Here is a 20,515-nt window from a genome sequence, read left to right as displayed (position 1 = left end):
ACAAAAAAAAATTGTGATCCCAAGAATCGATTTGATTTTAATCATGAGGTACCAAGAGATTCCCACCCCTAGGTCAAACGCATCCTCTTTTTTTTATTTACGTCCAAGTGTGCATACTGACGACTCAAAAATGTGTTAGAAATGATGATGCTTGCATGCTTTTTAACAAGGACGGTTGTTTGCAACAAGTTTGACAAAAGTGTAGGTGGAGAAAAGCTGTGAAGTCATTATGTTTTTTCACGCAAGTGTGTATGTGTTTCTCATATTGTGATATTATTTAGCTCTTGGCATTGTTATGTTGATCTACAACCTGGCAATGCTCTAAACTTGGTTAAACTGCAGTGCAATAATGCTGATCGGAAATGCTTGAAGCTAAATATTCAACACAGAGAGAGCTTCATGGTCATATTCATCATGACTCATTGTAGTTGAGTCAACGTCCTCATATTCCTCAACCTTTGCCCTGTAAAGAATAGTTTTGAATCTTATATATGTAAAACTGCTGAAAAGTCTAACGGAAGCACATTTGCAGCTATTTAATGATATTTTTGCATTCAGATTCATGTTTATCTGTAATGAGAGTGTTTTCGTGGTATAATGAGCAGCTCAAGTCTGCAACTTTCTTTTTTCTCTGACTAAAAACTTGTCAGGATGGCAACAGGTCTTTTATATTCCGCCGCTCTAATTAGATGCAGCTTAGCGCTGATAATTAGTAGCAACTGTAATCTCACCAGAAAGCGAATGATTACTTCTCTAAAGTATCCTGAAGCTGCACACAAACAGATGTGTCCATTCAAATTTGAATCGAGAAGAAACAAAGCTATGTTAACAGACATAATTCGGATGCATGGACTGAATTTGTTTCTTATGATTTTAAAAACCTTTGATAAACTGCTTCTCTAATATCAAATATGTCTTTCTTGTGTCTTTGCAGGCCGTTTCTGGTGTTGCCTCCGCTGATGGAGTGGATCCGGGTGGCCGTGGCGCACACAGAGCACCGCCGGAGCTTCTCTGTGGACAGCGACGATGTACGACAGGCAGCCCGACTGCTGTTACCCGGTGTGGACTGTGAGCCCCGGCAGATAAAGTATGTTTCTGTATATGCATAAACACATTTGGCACGCACATAGAATGCCTTAATTAACAGTTAGTCATTCAGTGAAGGATAGTACAAACACACACACTCATAACATGTACTCTTACTGCATCTCTTATGAATTACGTGTCTTTAACTTCCTGTGTGGCTTTAGTTTCCTAGTGACAGGCTCTGAAGTGCTATGTAAATGGCTTTTTACATGGTCATAGTTATTTTCTGGAGCACACTGTTACCTTCACAGATGCAGGATATCTTGGCTAACAAACAACATTTCATGTCAGGGTTTCTTTTTTGCATGGCAACAATCTTTTGAAGTGAAAGGTTCAATTTTAATTTAATTTAACTTTTAATGTAATTTGTTTTATTTTTGAGTCTAGTAAGACTTTTTGTTGAAAAGTTAAAAAGCAAAAATATTCTATTATTATAAATAATTTATTTTATAATATTTATTTAGAATATTTGCATAAATTTGTATGAATTTTGTTTATATACACACACACACAGACACACACATATGTATCTGTGTTGTAAAATATATAGTTATATTTATATATATATACTTTTAGTTTTTATTGTATATACAATATGTATGTATTATATATTATATAAAATATATATTTTTTCCAAGTAATTATCAAAATACACTTATAATATGTAATAAGTATATATATATTCCAAGTAATTATTAATATAGACGTATAATATTTATTATGTAAATGCTTCAGATGTAACATTATGTAATATTATACATATTTATATTTAATATAAAGATTATATGAAATTATATTACATGTAGTATTTTATTATGTAATATTCTGTGTGAATGTAATGTACAGTCAATATCAAATTTATATAAATTACATTATATCATAATGCATATGACAATAAACATTATGTAACATTATGTAAATAAATAATTGTAATAATTATTTACGATTATATTACATGCAATATTTATATTATGTAATATACACTTGTAATATGTAATATGTATATAATTCATATGTAACATTATGTAATATAAAAAAATTCATATTTATATTTGGAAATATAGCACGTTACATTTTAAAAATTATTTTCTTTCTTTTTTTCAAGTAATTATTAATATAGACTTATAATATTTAATATGTATATAATAATAGAGAATATTATTTATGTTAAATAGCCTACATAAAAAATGTATTTAATATAAAGAATATTTATATTCCATATTTATATTCAAAATTATATTACATGTAGTATTTTTTATTATGTAATGATCTATATGAATGCAATGTAGTCAATATCAAATTAATATACATTACATTATACATTATTTATATATATATATATATAGCCTATATATATATATATATATATATATATATATATAGTGTATTATAATGCAAATGTAAAATTGTGTTATATAAATAATTGTAATATATAAAACAGTGATTTGATGTGATTATTAATATACATTTATAATGTATATAATTAATATGTAACATTATGTAATAAAAGTAATTGTAATATTTACAATTACATTACATGTATTTATATCATGTGTTCTGTCTGTGAAAATAAAATGTAATGAAATACACCTAATAAATAAAATATATGAAGTATATTTATATATTTAATAATATTTATTTAAGATGTAATAATAATATTTAATAAAATAAAAAATATACCAAATTACTAGCACTAAGCTGTATCTAATTAGTGTAGCAGAATATGGATGACATGTTGTAAATGTTTATATAAACTAAAATAATTTTGATTTGATACAAAAATAAAACATAGTATTTCTTGTTTTGAGGTGTGTAACAGGGTTCTGGACTGTCTTTTTATTCAACAGAGCGGACGACTGCTTCTGTGCCACACGAAAACTGGACGCTGCATCCACAGAAGCAAAATTCCTGCAGGACCTGGGGTTCCGGATGCTCAACTGCGGACGAACTGACCTGGTCAAACAAGCAGTCAACCTGCTCGGGCCAGATGGCATTAACAGTATGAGCGAACAGGTGGGCACTGATATATTTACACACACACACGCACTCCCATGTAATCCCACATTTGTGTGACATTCAGGCCTGACTATACTAGATTATAGATGTTTATCTTACTGAATAAATTTAAGTTTTTAGATTAGGAATACTGTATCTCTGACTGCTAAAAAGGGTTGTCCTTCATACCGGCATTTAGATAAAAAAATCCATGGCCGTGTTTGTCATTTTAAATTGAATAGAATTAATTACAACACCAACAACATAATAACAGAGTGTAATTATGAGCAGCTCCACATAATAATCGTCATGAAATAATCACACATTTATTAGCATTAGTCAGCACTTGCACTGTAATTACTCGCTGATGTAAATGCCAATGTAAACTATGACTTTTCTCACATTGTTTTCTCAACCATTAAGTATTCAAGCATCAATGACATTTCCCCAGGATGTCATTGAAGAAGAAAAATGCCCTAGTGGGTTCTTATATTAGATGTGTGAAGAAAGATGACCCACATAGACATTTGGAGGCTAAGAAAATAAATAAAGAGTTGCATGACCTTTAAACAAAGAAAAATGCTTTAAATCTGAGCTGATCTGTGTTGAAGCATCTATCGCGATAGCAGTCGTGACACTCGGTATTCTGAATCAAACAGTGTCATCCGTATCTATGCCGAGTTTGTGTTATTGTCACAGTCTGTCTTGAATACAGCAGCCAGTTTATGCAAAGAACGACGGCGACACACCGATGCTGACAAAGTGGATTGAACTAACATGTAAAATTGAAACGACACAGAGGCGAAACCAGACAAATGCTGGGATTGTGATGACAAAGACAATTGTTGGAGTCCAGCTGGGAATCATTGAGAGTATCTTACTCTAGAAGAGTTGCTCCGAAATCACGCTGGCAAATATGGTACTCGTTATTTCAAGAAGAGCCTTGAGGGGAAAATACATCTTAACTGACAAATGAAACTCCTTCATGGTGAAAACTGTTTGCGGAATCAGAGTTAGTACATAGATAAATTGTTTATAGTGAGTTTTTAGGCACAACATGAAGCCGGCTGCGTAAAATCACTGTAACGTAGTGAATCTTATTACTATGTTAAACAGTATATAAATATAATGTATCAAAGTCTGTGTTCAAAACAGCTAATTTGCTAACTTTGTGCTTTCATGCACTGATGCCTATGTTTGTGTTTCACTAAAGCAGCAGTAAATTTGATGGTCTAAAGAATGTATTGTTTTCTCTTTAAAGTGCATTAATTGACCATCATCCATAAAGGTTAGTGTTCCTCTCAGTTCATTTAAATGGACACTTTAGGGCTAAGAAACTCTTCTTTTCAGACTTTTTGCTCAATAGCCCTTAACAAGTAGCTTGTGCTATATGCTCAACCCTGATGGGCTCATACTATAGCTTATAAGTGTTCTGGTTTGTTTTTTTTAGGGCATGACCCCTCTCATGTACGCGTGCGTCCGTGGGGACGAGGCTATGGTGCAAATGCTGCTGGACGCCGGAGCGGACATCAACAGTGAGGTCAGTATTTATTGGTGGATAGTTATAAAGTGTCTTGTAGTGTGTTTTTGCTCTGTCTCTATTGAACGAACTAACTTGTCTCTATAAAAATAACTAACTGAACTCTCTGTCCTCTTCCCGATGCTGTTTGCATGAGCTTGTTAAGTATTAAACGGTGTTTGTATGTGCATGCAAGTGTGTCTACTTAGGTTCTCATGGATCTAATGAATATTTAATGAGATTACAAGCAGATGAGATATGCTACACTCTTAAAAATAAGAGTGTTTTTGCAGTGATGCCATAGAAAGAACTATTTTCGGTTCCCCAAAGAACCTTTCAGTGAACAGTTCTTAAAGGGATCATAAACTGGCTTTTTTTTATTATTTTCTACTGTTCTCTGAGGTCCACTTATAATGTTATCAAGATTTTTATATCAGAAACACTATAGTTTAGAAGTAATAGGCTATTTTCTGTTCTGTTTCAATAGGCATGGTGGATTGTAGACTTGGAAGTAAATGCCCACTGATGACTATGATTGGCTAACACTGTATGTTTGAAAGCCTACATCCGTCAGAGATAAACTCTGCTTTGATTTAGGTTAAAAACCAATCTGGTCTTATGACGACGACGTACCTGTGGGAACTTTTTAGCAACATCATCATTTCTGCTACATGTTCGAATCTGTGGGCGGGGCTAAACAGGCAGTGATGTAGAAGCAGGCATTGATCTTTTTTAATGGAGGTGGAGTTTAGCCACACTATTATGCCATAAAGTGGCACATTCAACAACCTGTCATTTTGGCAGATTGGCTTCAATATAAGCCAGGGTTCCTCAAATCTTGCCCTGGAGGGTTTAGCTCCAACCCTGATCAAACTCACCTGCCTGTGATTTTCTAATGATCCTGAAGACATTGATTAGCATGCTCAGGTGTGTTTGATTAGAGTTAGAGCTAAATTCTGCGGGAAAGTGGATCTTGTGGGCCAGATTTGAGGATCCCTGATATAAGCCGGTTTTGGACTAATTAGAAAGTTTTGAGTTCTAAAACTTGCAGGTTGTTTTTATAGTACAGTGACCTCTTATGTGTGAAAAGATCAAGGGAATTTTAATTTCTCAGTTCATGACCCCTTTAAATGAACCATTTTGAAGAACATTTAAAAAGCTAAAGAACATTTTTTCACTATATTGAACAGGGATGGCAAACTCACCTGTCTGTAGCTTTCTAGTAACCATTCAGACCTTGATTAGCTTGTTCAGGTGTGTTTGATTAAGGTTGAAGCAAAACAGATGTTCGCCACCCCTGATATAGAACTATTTCTGCGTTTAAAAGGGTTCTGTGGATGTTCGATCGATAGCAATAAAGAGCCTTTATTTTTAAGAGTGTATTAATGAACATATTTGTGACCCTGGACCACAAAACCAGTCTTAAGTAGCAAGGGTATATTTGTAGCTATAGCCAAAAATACATTGTATGGGTCAAAATTATCGATTTTTCTTTTATGCTAAAAATCATTAGCATATTAAGTAAAGATCATGTTCCATGAAGATATTTTGTAAATTTGCTACCATAAATATATAAAAACTTGATTTTTGATTAGTAATATGCATTGCTAAGAATTCCATTTGGACAACTTTTAAGGCGATTTTCTCAATATTTAGATTTTTTTGCACCCTCAGATTCCAGGTTTGCAAATAGTTGTATCTCAGACAAACATTGTCCTATTTTAACAAACAATATATTAATGGAAAGCTTATTTACTCAGCTTTCAGGTGACGTAATAATCTCAGTTTCGACAAATTTACACTTATGACTGGTTTTGTGGTCCAGGGTCACATTTGTATAAATGTCCTATTTTTAATACTATTTATATAGAAAAGTTGGGAAAATGCTATGACTGCCTAGAGTAGATACACTGGTTGTAAAGCACTGTGGTTGAAAACATGAAACATGATAATAAAAGTGGATTAAAATGGATTCAGCTGGCTAAAACAAGATTTACTCAGTCATGCTAGTGTAAAAGTCATTCATTTACATTTGAAGTAACATGTTTCATGTACTTGCCTTAGGGGTGAATCTCTCAAAAGCGATTAAGAATGTGTCTAAATCTTATTTGACCATAAAAATGATATATTGCATTAAGAAAATGAAGCCTATTTTGTATTATTAATATTGATATTATTTTCATGACAAATAAGGATGTTTTCTGATTACCGTAATATGCCTGGATGGGTATTCCCACCATTCTCAATGATGATTTTAATTACTGTAATTTAGTTTATTTAACTGCTGTATTGCAGTAATTAAGAAAATGATTCAAATTAAAGGCAATATAAAAATACTACCACAATGAATAAATACTGTGTACTTTCCCTAGTGAAAAATGCTAAAATGTATTTGAAGTGCATTTATTTCATGCTACAAAAAATACCTTGCAATTGGACTTGTGGCATACTAAACTGTATACTGAAAACCTGCTGAATAGGAACAACTAGTTTTGTACTTAATGCACTTTAATTGTCCGGAAGTAGTGCTGAAGTCCAACTAATGATATGCTGAAGTGTATTTACTTGTGCTAAAGTGGAACTATTGCAAGGTACACTTTAAATATCTTACACTTAAAAACATGATATTATGCAGAGATCATACAATCCTTATTTTAATAGAGATATTAAAACACATTTTTGACTTAATATGTGACCTTGTACCACAAACCATATGCCATACATCATCTGAAAGTTGCATAGATAAGCTTTCCATTGATGTATAGTTTGTTAGGATAGGACAATATTTGGCTGAGATGCAACTGTTTGAAAATCTGGAATCTGAGGGTGCCAAAAAATCTAATTGCCTTTAAAATTGTCCAAATGAAGTTCTTAGCAATGCATATTACTAATCAAAAATTAAGTTTTGATATATTCATGGTAAATTTTTTTACAATATATCTTCATGGAACATGATGTTTACTTAATATCTCAATGATTTTTGTCATTAAAGAAAAATCGATAATTTTGAGCCGTACAATGTATGTTTGGCTATTGCTACAAATATACCCATGCTACTTACTTTGTGGTCCACATATTAAGAAATATGCATTGTGCACAAGTAATACTGCCAATAAAGTTGAATCACATTTTTTATAACAGTAAGTTTTGAGTAAATATGAACTATTTGAACTATACTTAGTATTAAATGTAATACTTTTTTGCGAGGGTTAATTATTAAATATTAGAATTTTAGATTACAATAATAACAATTTGAGGCAAAATACACCTTTTAAAAACACATAAAAAAGTTTGACCTTACGTTCTTGACCGTTTTTGTGAAATTCACTCCTGTGTATGTCATGATGTGATCTTGTGCTCTTTACCTTATATCGTCTTTTTCGTTTGACCCCTAGAGGACATTTTTACATGGAGTCGTTGACTTAGGCACAAAGCACCAAATGCATATACAGTACAGTGATTACCTTGTTTTACAGAAGTATTAGCAAGCGAGCAGTTTTTTGCCTAACGTTTCCGTATGCAAACAATTGTTTAACCTTAATCTCACCCATGCAACGGGTTCCAAAAGGTCGTGTTTGCCTAGACGCGAACAGATGCCTGAATAATTTACCACCGATTACTGAAGAGCTCAGTTTTGCATGCAGTACAGCTGTAAGCATTAAAACCAGACGAGCCTTCTTTTTTGGTGCTTTGTACATGAGTCACTTCTCACTTACACCTCTAGCGTTTGAACTCGCTGCCAATTCTTCTTCCTGCAGTCTTCGCGTTATCGCTATGAAAAGCGTGAACTAGATCCTAAACCGCGGTCAGGATTTTGAGTAAAGCGAGGAGGGCGTGTAGGAGTTGTCCAAAAGCAACCAAAACTCTAGATTAACGTGGGCTGGATGGAAAGAAGGGGTTCGGAGAACAAAACGAGCACTGGCTCTTTCTTCTTCTCTTCGCTTGAATTAACAAAACAGCCAGACGGCGGAAGAACTTTCCAACTTTCCGCTCACTCATTCACTCATTCCTTCCCCCTTTTTCTTTTTCGTACTCCTGCAATTCCACAATTGGAGCTTAGTGTGCTGGTATATAATGGCTGAATTTTTCTCTCCCTGAACTTCACCTATATGATTCCCAGGTGCCCAGCTCACTACACAAGCACCCCTCAGTTTATCCCGACACCAGGCAGGGGACGCCACTCACATTCGCCGTGTTACACGGACACGTCCCTGTCGTGCAGGTAGTGGCGCTGTCAATGATTTAAAGCCTTCCAGCTTTGCACTTTCCTCAGTTATTATTATGATGCCACCATCATAATAATAATGGCACAAAGAAACAGTTTGAGGTTAGTTGTAGGCTGCCCTGGTTCAGAGGAACTTGGATTGGCTCAGATTGCTATCAGGCCATATGTGCTAAGGTAAAATGAGGCCAGTTTATTGCACTCTATAAAGTGGAATAAAGTCTTACTTTGACTGTAAATACTTAAAATTGCGAATCCGATGACCTACTAAGGCCCTCTTATTTAGCTCTTCCAGGAAAATGGAAAGGCAAGGTGATTTTTCTTGGGATGCTTAATTTCCCAGAAGCACACATCCACTACTGTAGGAGGAATTAACAAAATCCTTCTTTTTTGTTGCTTTTTGTAGGAATTTTCTTTTTTAAACCAGAGAAACAAACCAAAACCGTCCACTTTAAGCACCCAGAGTCGAAGAAATTATGTACAGATTACTATAAAATGTTTTCTAGTTGGAGGTGGCTTACAGTAGGTGATGAAAAGAGCAGGCTAATTTAATGCAATTTCAGCTTTTATATTTACTGATGTCTTGGTGATATTAAAGTTAAATCCTTTGAAATTTGTTTCATAATGATTGGACTTCTCACCTTGTTGAGCAGCTTCTACTGGATGCCCATGCTAACGTGGAGGGAGCGATTCAAGATGGGGCGGAGAACTACACAGAGACGCCTCTACAGTTGGCGTCTGCGGCAGGTAGCACAAAACACCTTATTGACACCGTACATTAACCCCAAAACGTGCTGCACTGAAAGCGCACAGAAAATGTGTTAAATAGCAAAATGTCAAACCAAGTGGTATCTGCAAAGATTATTATTTATCTTCATTTTTACACTAATGCACACACTAATAATGCTGGGTGAAATATGGGCAAGCCAGCAACTGGGTTGTTTTGACCCATTGGTTGAGTTAAATGTTTAAGCCAGACGTTTTGGTAGTTTTATTAAACTAAACTATTGCTTATGACTATATGGCTGTCTTAAATCAATCTAAATTAGGTTGTGAATTGAAAATCAGACACGTAATTACTAGAGGCATCAGCAATAAACAAAAGGTGAACATTTATTAATAAGTAATTTAAAAAATATTTGTTATTTAATTATTATTTATTCAACTTATTAATAAATGTTTGTTTATTGAACATGTTAATAAATACTAACTTCCAAACTATTTTGGTACTACTAAGCAATAGTTGAGTTAAATAAAACTACCCAAAAGGTTGGGTTAAACAGTTAACCCAACCGCTGTGTCAAATCGCTTGTGTCCATGTTTCACCCGTGTGCATTAATGACTATAACTATTTCACGATTCATAATTTTTTTTAATAATTAATTGACATAATTATGGTTGACTAAAATAACAAAATTTTCACTTTTAATTAATTTTTGTTTTTATTGATTTATTGACTTTTTTGACAAAAAGTTCACACTTTATTTTTATTTTTTATATTTATTTGTTTTATTTTTTTATTACTTATGGAAATAACAGACTAGCTAAAATAATTTTTGTTTTACTTTTACTTTTTTTTTATTTTTTACAGTATATCTGTTTTTGTTGTAGAGTTTGCCAGCTTCAAAATAATTTTTTTAACATTTTTTTTTTTTACATTTTTACACTTTATTAACAGATGATTGAGTAAAATAAGAAGTTTTTTTTCCCAACACATTTGTTTATTAAACTATGATAATATGATTGACTATTACATAATTCCTCACATTTTTTAGTATAAGTTTAAGTGAATTTATTTTTATTAATTTAAACTTGACATGATTTTGATTGACTAAAGTGACATCCTTCACACCTTATTTATACAGCTATTTTTATTAATTTTATTTATTTCTGATTTATTCACATGACTGTGATTTCCTGAGATAACTGAGACACTTTTTTTGCATTGTCTTAAATTTGTAACTCGATTGACAAAAACTATTTTTTATCACACTATTTTTGATTTATTGACATGGCTGATTTGTTAAAATAATATTCAGAACATAATGTAATTGATCATTTTTCTCACTTCATTTATTTCATATTAATTGTTTACATTATTATGATTGACTAACAATTGTTACACTTTTTAACAGATTATTGACTAAAAAATAACTTTTTTTTACTAACATCAATACATTTTTATTTACATTTTCATTTTTTTACATTTTCATTTTTTGGTGAACTATCCCTTTACGGTTTAAATGCGCACTATTTAGGGGGTAGATAAGGCATTTTTTTAGAGTACAGCCCTATTGACATTTACATTTACATTATGACTCCATGTGAGCAAAATCTTTGATGACATAAAGAGTGATTAGATGAACCTGCATTAGATGATTTTGTACGATACATTCAGAATCCGTTTTTAAACGGTTACATCATGTTCCTTTTGTGCCTCTAATTTCAGTAAAATGGTCCTCGCAGACTGTGAGCTGACAAACTGAAGGCATTATGCTTCTGTGCCCCAATGCTTCCAGAACCGCAATAGTATTATTCAGAGACTGATGGGGCTGCATCGCTCTCAAGAGTCCTTTGCAAACTTGCTAATGAGCCTTAGCGACAGCAGCTTTTTTTTTTTTTTTACATCCACAGTGTGAATATGACAAGTCCACATGGTGGAATGATGTATGGAAACCAGTGCCAAATGAGATTTCATAATCCTGGCGGTGGCAGTCCTATGAATATGAATTGACCTGAGTGATATTCATTTACATTTGCCAAGTATTTTCCAGCATAATGCTGAAAATTACCTGTCTGCCCCACTTAGCGTACAAACTCTTGAAGACTTGGGTAATTCGGGTTTCAGTCAGCTGGTAATGGACACCTTCTTGGCGATAAAAACGGATGGGGTGCACAAAAATGCTATCATCTCATGCAGGGGAGGGAATGAGGGAGCACAAGCCAAAGCGATTGAGGCGAAATGTCTAGAAACAGGTTTAACCGTATGCCTGTGTTCCCCCGTGACCCGATAGAAATGGCTGCGGATGGGATTGTTTGAGCCTCATCGGATCCTAAACTCATCAGGCCTCATTGATTACGCCCCATTTGCTGTATGCTGGGTCAATTACCCCCACTGTTAGCGTTCGGGTTTCCCTTCTAATGCAGAAACACTTTCCCTTCATTACTCCATGTGGATGTGCACAGGACAGCCTGCTAATTTACATTAGCTACTCAATCTGGCTACGGGTTGCTAGATGGTCTGACTGATAAATACTTTTTCCTGTAGCTTAACTGGTAAAACAAGCACTTGCAACATAAACATCATGGGTTTGACTCTCTGGATTCATATGCTTGTAAAGTGTGTACATTTTATGACCGTTTTGAGGTCAAACCATGACCGAAGAAAGATAAAGGACTTTTACATTTTTACTGTAACTGATTTTGGTTGAGGGAATTGTAGTTTAAGGACCCAGTCACAGCAGATAGCTGTCCCCTTATTAAAAGGAAAAAAAAGAAAGATAGACAGAAAGAAATTTTATAAATGTTGTCTAAACCAATGTGTTATAAACCTGGCAAAAGGATGTAAAATACAGTATTAAAATAACATAAAAAAAAAAATAAAATACTGTAAATACCAAAATACAGTAACTGAGCATTTTTTCATATTTTTATTAGCTTATTGACATGGGACTGACAGAATAACTTAAAAATAACATAATAATAATAATAAATTCAAAACACATTTTACACTGATAATATGACACTATAATAATTTTTTGCACTTTGCATATTTTTTGCAATTTTAGTGATTTTATTTTTTATTAATTTCTGACACATAATTGGCTAAAATAATTTTTCACACTTAGTTTTATTTATTTATTTATTGACAGGACTATGATTTGCTGAGATATAATTTTTTTAAATACTTTTTGACATTTTTACACTATAAACATTGATAAGTAACAGATTGTTTTCACGCCTGATTTATGTGTATTTTGTTTGATTTATTTTTGATTTATTAAAATACAGTAACAAAATTGTTTCACACTTTCAAAATGTATTCGATTATTTTTTTTGGTTTATTGACATCGGCATCATTGACAAAAATATTTTTTTTTACGCTGTGATCATATGATTTATCATAAGTTTTCCTACTTCATGATTTTTTTTAAATGAATTTTTTTACATGATTTTGATTGACTAAAATAACATTTTCACACATTTAGCTACTTTTATTTATTTTATTTACTTTTGATTTATTAACATGACTATGGTTTAATTTTTTTTTTTTTTTTTTTACAAATTTCTCACTTTATTTTTTATATATTTTATTTACAGGAATATGATTAGCATTTTCACACTTTTTTTGCATTTTTACATTATAAACATGATTGACAAATAACATAGTTTTTCACATTTAATTTGTGTATTTTTTATCTATTTATTTATTGACACTTTTTATACACTATAAAACTTGGCTGTATAAGTGATCCCACTTCATTTATTTATTTTTATTTATTGACATTTTCTAATTTTCCTCACACTTATTTTTTTTAATGTTTTAACATTCTTTTTCATATTTTTTTTTTTTTTACATTTTTACCCTATGATCATATGATTGACTATCACATAATTTTTCACACTTAATTAATTTATAGTGATTTTATTTTTTATTTATTTCTTGACATGATTTTGATTGACTAACAGATCTTATTTATTTATTTTTATTTTTATTATTTTTGATTTATTGACATGATTATGATTTGCTGAGATATACAGTTTTTGTATTTTACACTATAAACATGATTAACAAATAACTTTTTTTGCACTTGATTTAAGTATATTTTGTTTTATAAATTTTAGATTTATTGACATGGATGATTTCGCGCTTTTCTGTATAATCCACTAACTTGTTTCACTAATTCACTAATTTGTATGCATGTAATTTTATTTATTTACTTTTTAAATTTATACACTTTATCAACAGATAATAAAAATTTAATAATTTTTTTTTACTTTACAAACATCAATGCATCTCTGCTGACCCTAAAAACACAGTAGCTGCATAAATTGCTTTGAATAAAAGCATCAACCGACTTAATTTAATACAAACTGTCTTAATGTTTTTAACAGGCAACTTTGAGCTGGTCAGCCTGCTTTTGGAAAGAGGAGCAGACCCTTTGATTGGCACCACTTACCGTAATGGCATTTCCTCTGGTCCTCTGGGTGAAATGAACTCATACAGCCTGGCAGCATCGCATGGACACAGGTAACGCACACCCAACGACTCGACAGCATATGAAGTATACAAATCGACAGCACGTTCACCACCAGCACAACAGGGAACCAAACTTTCATTAGCTCATTGACACATATGATTATTTCTGTGTCCTTATACATCATTCTGACTGCGGAAACTCAATCTATCAGATCTGAACTCCTGATGTGTTATTATTGGCACGCATAAAAGCTGAGCTGGTGTATTTGGCCGCGAAATCGTGTGTAATTTACTAGCATAACTCCCGCCCCATCACTCTCCATCGCTGGTGAACGTTATGGATGACTGCACGCTCATTCATTCACTCTCACCTATGGCCAGCGCTGCATAATGGAAGCTCATTGAAATTCACACTGCATACGTCTGAATGAGAATCCAGTGTGTTCGACGGCCAACTCACCCACTTCTGCGGTATTAAGGCAATCCGTTATAAAGGGCGTCAGAATGGGACGCGTCGCGAGGTCTGAGCCAGAACTGCATGTCTTTGGCTTTCAAGTCCTGGAGATGTTTGCAGTGGTGCATGCCGCAGTGATTGGTTGTTTATGCATATTAGATCAGCTGCAGAGCGCTGCTACGTTTATGAAGGTATATGAGTTTACAAAGACATACAATCCTGAGAAAATGCGGCAAAGCGGAGAAGGAAAACGCGTTGGTATGCGTTGATAAATGGAAGTCATAAACAAAGAAGCGCTTAAGGTATTTCACAGATGTTTCGTTGAAGTCTTTGTTCTCATCAATCCGCTGATTATGAAAATGATGCAAGGAAATAATCCTCATGGCTAGTGGCTTTGTCTGAAACACTCAGATTACAAAAAGTGTTTTTGTTTTTTAAAAACAACCTTTAGAGTAGAGTCAGACTCTTCTTAAAGAGGTCATTCACACTACATTTTTCTGAACTTATGCTAAGTTTGGGGTTGGTAAAAAAAAATGAGTGTCTTATGCTCACCAAGGCTGTATTTATTTGATCAAAAATACACTAATAACAGTAATATTGCAAGATAATATTGCAATTTAAAATAATTCTATTTTAATATGATTAAAAATGGGATTTATTCATGTGATGGAATTGATTCCAAAGCTGAATTTTTAATTTAAAGTAGCAAGTTCATTCAGAAATATTTTTAACATGCTAATAATTTGGTGCTCAATAAACATTTCTTATTATTTTTAGTGCATAAAACAGTTTTAATGTTAAAAAAAAATGAATCTGCTTAATTTTTCTTTCACGAAAATTATTTTTGATTAATAGTGCTCAAATATAAATCTTTTGTAACATTTTTATTAGTTTATTGTCATGGTCATGATTGACTAAAATATTTTTTTCACAGCACTTTGTTTTGCATTTTTATACTGTGATCACATGACTAACTGTAACAGAATTTTTCACACTTCATTCCTTAATGTGTAATTATTTTATTTTTATTAATTTCTTGAAATAAATATGTACATTTTACAATACATGAATTACTAAAATAGCATTTTTTCACATTTTTATTTATGTAATTATTTATTTTTCTTTTTTTGACAGGACTATGATTTGTTGACACTTGTTCCACACTTAATTTATTTTTATTATTTAATTTATATATATATATATATATATATATATATATATATATATATATATATATATATATATATATATATATATTATATTTTTTACATGACTATGGTTTTCTAAAACTGAATATTTTCACACTTTTTTAATTTTATTTATTTTTTACAATTTTTACTCCAATACACGAGTCACTAAAAATATCAGATGCTTTAACATTTATTTTAATTTATTTAGATATTTTTTCGACAGGACTATGATTTGCTGAGATTTTCATCCTTTTTTTCATTTTTTTTTTTTTTTTTTTGAAGGTTTGCTAAAATAACACGATTGATTGATTGATTGATTGGTTGATTTTTACTATTTTTACACCATTTAAACATAATTGACTATATAAGTGGTAATTCTTTCCCCACTTCATTTAGTTATTTTATTCATTTACATGATTATGATCAGAATTTTTTCATACTTCTTTTTTTTTTAACCTTTATCAACAAAATTATCAACCAAGTTAATTTAATTTTGTTATTGTCTTTTTTAAATATAAATAATATATAAATCTTTCGTAAAGTAATAACGTAGCGTAAATGTAACGTAAATATCTTTACTCTCACCTTTGTCAATTGACTGCATTCTTGTTGAATAAAAGTATGATTTAAAAAATAAAATAAAAATGTTACAGGCCAGAAACTTTCAAAAGGCAGTGTATAAGCTGTTTTTGGCCATCTGTGGAACAAGAGAAAAAAAAAGTTTTAAAGTTTCTTTATGCAGCTCTTTCTAATATTTTATAGTGTAATATAATAGTATATTTTATAAAAAAAAGTTTCCAGTTCTGTGAAGCTCCAAAAAAAAAAAAAAAAAACGTTATATAATTTGTGATTTAACTGTTCCTTTAACCTTATTCCTTTTACCTGAGCAATGTGTTACCTGCACTTGCTCCTGCAGGAACGTGTTCCGGAAGCTTCTATCGCAGGTGGAAAAGGACAAAGGGGACGTGCTTTCTCTGGAGGAGATCCTAGCCGAGGGCTCAGAGACCGTAGAGAGGAGAGCGCCACAGAACGAAGGCACCCTCCGGACAGGCAAGGCCAAACTAAGGGCCCTCCGCGAGGCCATGTACCACAGTGCCGAGCACGGCCATGTGGACATTACCATAGACATCCGCAGCCTGGGTTAGTAAAAACACTGCACGATTACCACAGACATCAACCGCCTGGCTCACTTCTGTCTTGCAGCGATTAGTCTCAGCCTCAGACAGCATCTGATTCATATTGAACATAAAAATGACAAACTGTCGTTGAAATGTCCAATTTTACTGGCTTATACACAAAGCCCATTCCTTATTAGTCTAATGTGATTAACATATGACTCATTTTTGAGGCTGAACTAATCACTTGCTAAAGGTTACCAGGTTAGTGGCATCAAATCTTTGAGGCCCTCAGTAGCTAGTTAACAAGATACGAGTGTCTGTTGTTAGTTTTGCTCTGTTTTCTGTCAAGATCACAATCACTATTGCACCATATTTATCTACTAACACTATTTGCACTACCATTCAAAAGTTTGGGGTTAGTAAGATAGTAAAGACATTTATTATGTTAGAAATTATTTCTATTTAAAATGAATGCTGTTCTTTTGAACTTCTGAATTATCAAAGAATCCTAAGAAAAATAAAATGCATACTTTTTACCTTTTTTTAGAATAAACACAGGATTAACAAATAACAGTTACTTTACACTTACTTTATTTTATATGTTTTTTTTATTCATTGACAAAAACAGTTTTTTTTTTCAAAAAACATTTTTTTTATTATTGACAGGACTATGATTTGCTGAGATGTTTATACTTTAATTTTTTTGCTATAAAAACGGGATTGATAAAGAAATATATGTGCATTTTGACAAATATTTTGTGCTGTTTTTAACATTGATAGTCAACAGCAAATCAGCATATTAGAATCATTTCTGAAGCATCATGTGACACTGCAAACTAGAATAATGTCTGCTGAAAATGTATTTTTGTCATCAGAGAAATAAATTACATTTTTAAATAGAATATCACAATATTACTGTTACTGTACCGACCCCAGACTTTTAGTGTAGAGTGGTTGCAATACATAACACATTCATTCACCTTACAGAAGACTGACGGATTGATGGATGGGACAGGCTTATATTTTATGCAGGAAGATGGATAGATCGATTCTGAAGTGTCACATACATAACCTGATACATTGATTTCATATGCAGGTGTGCCTTGGACCCTGCACACGTGGCTGGAGTCTCTGCGGACATGCTTTGTGCAGCAGCGGCGGCCGCTGATCCAAGGCCTGCTGAAGGACTTTAGTTGTATTAAAGAAGACGAGTACACAGAGGAGCTCATCACGCATGGACTGCCACTCATGTTCCAGATCCTTCGAGCCAGCAAGGTCTATTCTCGTGGCTTTATTATAGTTCGAGCCAGTTTCAGTCTTTTATTTTGCTTCCTGATCATATCAGGAGACATTTATGGTGTAGAGACACCTGTGTAACTTCCTGATTGTTTCTTTTTGAGTGTGTAGCGTTTTAATTCAGAGCCATTTTGTTCCCCCTTTCTGACATTAGTTTTATTTAAGAATTATTTATGTACTGTTACAGTTTTATGTTTAATGTTTTGAATTAGCTTTTATTTTTATGTTTTCCATTTTCATTTTAATTATGTTCTTTTGGCATTTTTATTACTTTTTAAATGGTTCAATTTAGCTTCATTTTATTTCTGTTTTATTAATTTCATGTAGCTAACCCAACTTTATTATTTTATTTTATTTTATTTTATTTTATTCCATTAAATGAAAACAGTTTTTAATAGTTTTGTCTGCCATTGGTCGAAAAACAACAGAACAGGTAGTCTCACACAAACATGTTTGATAGTGCCACAATATTATTATTTTTTTTTGTCAAAATCTATGTAGTAAATTAAATGTGTAATTCAAATAAAAAAAGGGGTTATTTTTTTATTTATTTTATTTTATTTTATTCCAATTAACGAAAACATAGTTTTGTCTGCCACTGGTCAAAAAAACAAACAGGTACAAAAACAGGTAGTCACACACAAACATGAATATTCATTTTTTGGCAAAATCTATGCCATAAATTTACATTTGTGTATAATTCACATTTTAAAAGATATATATATATATTTTTTCAGCTTTATTCCAATTAACAAAACCAGTTTTAGTATATTTTTCTGCCAGTTTTTTTTTGTTTGCAAAATCTATGTAATAAATTACATTTGTGAGGAATTTATATAATAAACAAAAAATTTAAATACCCTTGTCTAAAAAAAATATTTAGTCTCACTTCACTTTTAATATTTAAGTTTTTCATCTAATATTTGTATTTATTTTATTTTTATTTAATTTTAAATAATATTTTATAATTTTTATTCCGTTTAAGGAAAACAGTTTGTAATAGTTTTGTCTGCCATTGGTAAAAAACAAAACAAAACAACAGGTAGTATTACACAAACATGTTTGATAGTGCCTCAATATTATTTTATTGGCAAAATCTATGTAATAAATTACATTTGTGTATAATTCACTTTTTTTTTTAAATGTTGAAATACTTGCACCTAAAAAATATTTTTTTTAATTTTGATTTTTATCTAATATTTAATTTATTTATATAATTATTTTATTTCAGCTTTATTCCAATTTATGAAAACATGTTTAATAGTCCCACATTACATTACATTTGTGTGTCATTTACATGTACAAAAAAAGTTAAAATACATCTAAAAGTTATTGAAAATTCTCATATTCTTTTTAGTTAGTTTTTTTAATCTAATAATTTATATCATTTTATTGTTTTTATTTTATTGTATTATTTTATGCTTTATTTCAATTATCAGTTTTTCAGTTATCACTATTAATTTTTTTTATTGCTATTTAGTTTTGACTCTGGTTTAAAAAACACCAGACAAAAACCAGTTAAACTTGTTTAATAGTGCCCTAGCATTATTCTTTTGTTTGTTTTTTAATGTCTGTATTAAATTACATTTGTGCATAATTTCATGTCAAAATACATTCTTCTACCCCAGCTAATATTTTCAAATATTATTAAAATATTAACCAGTATAAACAAAAGTATTTAACTTAATTTTTTATGTAAATTATACACAAATGTGATTTAAAACATTACATTTTTCCCTTATTTACTGATTTACTGACAGAAGCTTTTGGCTTAGCAGTGCGTTTTAGATATTTCAGCATAGTTTCGTTGTCATATTACCGTTTAAATTATTTCGCAACACTTCAAAATGTAATATCCCTCGTAAGTCTCCGCGTTATTGCTATCGCTGCGTGTCAGTCCCTGACTCGGAGCGAACAGGCAATCTACGTCAGCCATAGCAGTTCCAGCTTTCTCAGTAATTAACATGATAAATCCTCTAATTACAGAGCTCATCGTAAGTGCCGTGTTAGTATTACCCTAGGCCTGGATGCGTTTTACTTTTAGAAAACAGAATTCAAGGTCTAAAAACAGCGTGTGTGTGTTTGTGTGCTCTACAGAATGAAGTGATCAGCCAGCAGCTGTCAGTCATCTTTACCCAATGCTATGGGCCTTTCCCAATCCCCAAACTCACCGAGATCAAAAGGAAGCAAACGTCTCGTTTGGGTGAGTATGTCAGCTGCAGTCCCTTGTTAAGTTCGTCTTCAAAAGCGACTCCAGCTCTACTAACAATATCAATAATTGAATAATATCAAACACGCAGGAGTGCTTTTCCTGTGCCGCAATTCAGTATATCAGCAAAACTGCTTAAACAAGAAGTGAAATGTTACTTTTCAAAAGAATGTAGTCTTTTTATGGCACCTCTAATGAAAAATGGAGTCCACTAGAGCTCTTCAAT

General features: G+C 32.0%; 1 protein-coding gene across 2 annotated transcripts in view; it reads left to right on the top strand.

Moving 5' to 3' along the window:
* The window catches only part of LOC141333622 (ankyrin repeat and BTB/POZ domain-containing protein 3-A-like), a 39,101-nt gene that overhangs the window by 9,217 nt on the left and 9,369 nt on the right, over nt 1-20,515 (top strand). Inside the window, exons 2-10 of one of the 2 annotated variants that reach the window (XM_073838675.1) lie at nt 935-1,087; nt 2,934-3,099; nt 4,532-4,621; nt 8,721-8,822; nt 9,476-9,569; nt 13,938-14,073; nt 16,583-16,806; nt 17,881-18,059; nt 20,178-20,283. In XM_073838675.1, coding sequence (XP_073694776.1) covers nt 935-1,087; nt 2,934-3,099; nt 4,532-4,621; nt 8,721-8,822; nt 9,476-9,569; nt 13,938-14,073; nt 16,583-16,806; nt 17,881-18,059; nt 20,178-20,283 — 1,250 coding nt within the window. The remainder of the gene's footprint in view (nt 1-934; nt 1,088-2,933; nt 3,100-4,531; nt 4,622-8,720; nt 8,823-9,475; nt 9,570-13,937; nt 14,074-16,582; nt 16,807-17,880; nt 18,060-20,177; nt 20,284-20,515) is intronic. The other variant, XM_073838676.1, reaches the window with a different exon arrangement.

The sequence above is a fragment of the Garra rufa genome, chromosome 4, assembly GCF_049309525.1.
Source record: "Garra rufa chromosome 4, GarRuf1.0, whole genome shotgun sequence".
NCBI lineage: Eukaryota > Metazoa > Chordata > Actinopteri > Cypriniformes > Cyprinidae > Garra > Garra rufa.
The sequence above is the reverse complement of the archived record's forward strand: the minus strand, read 5'-3'. Positions and strand labels throughout refer to the sequence as shown.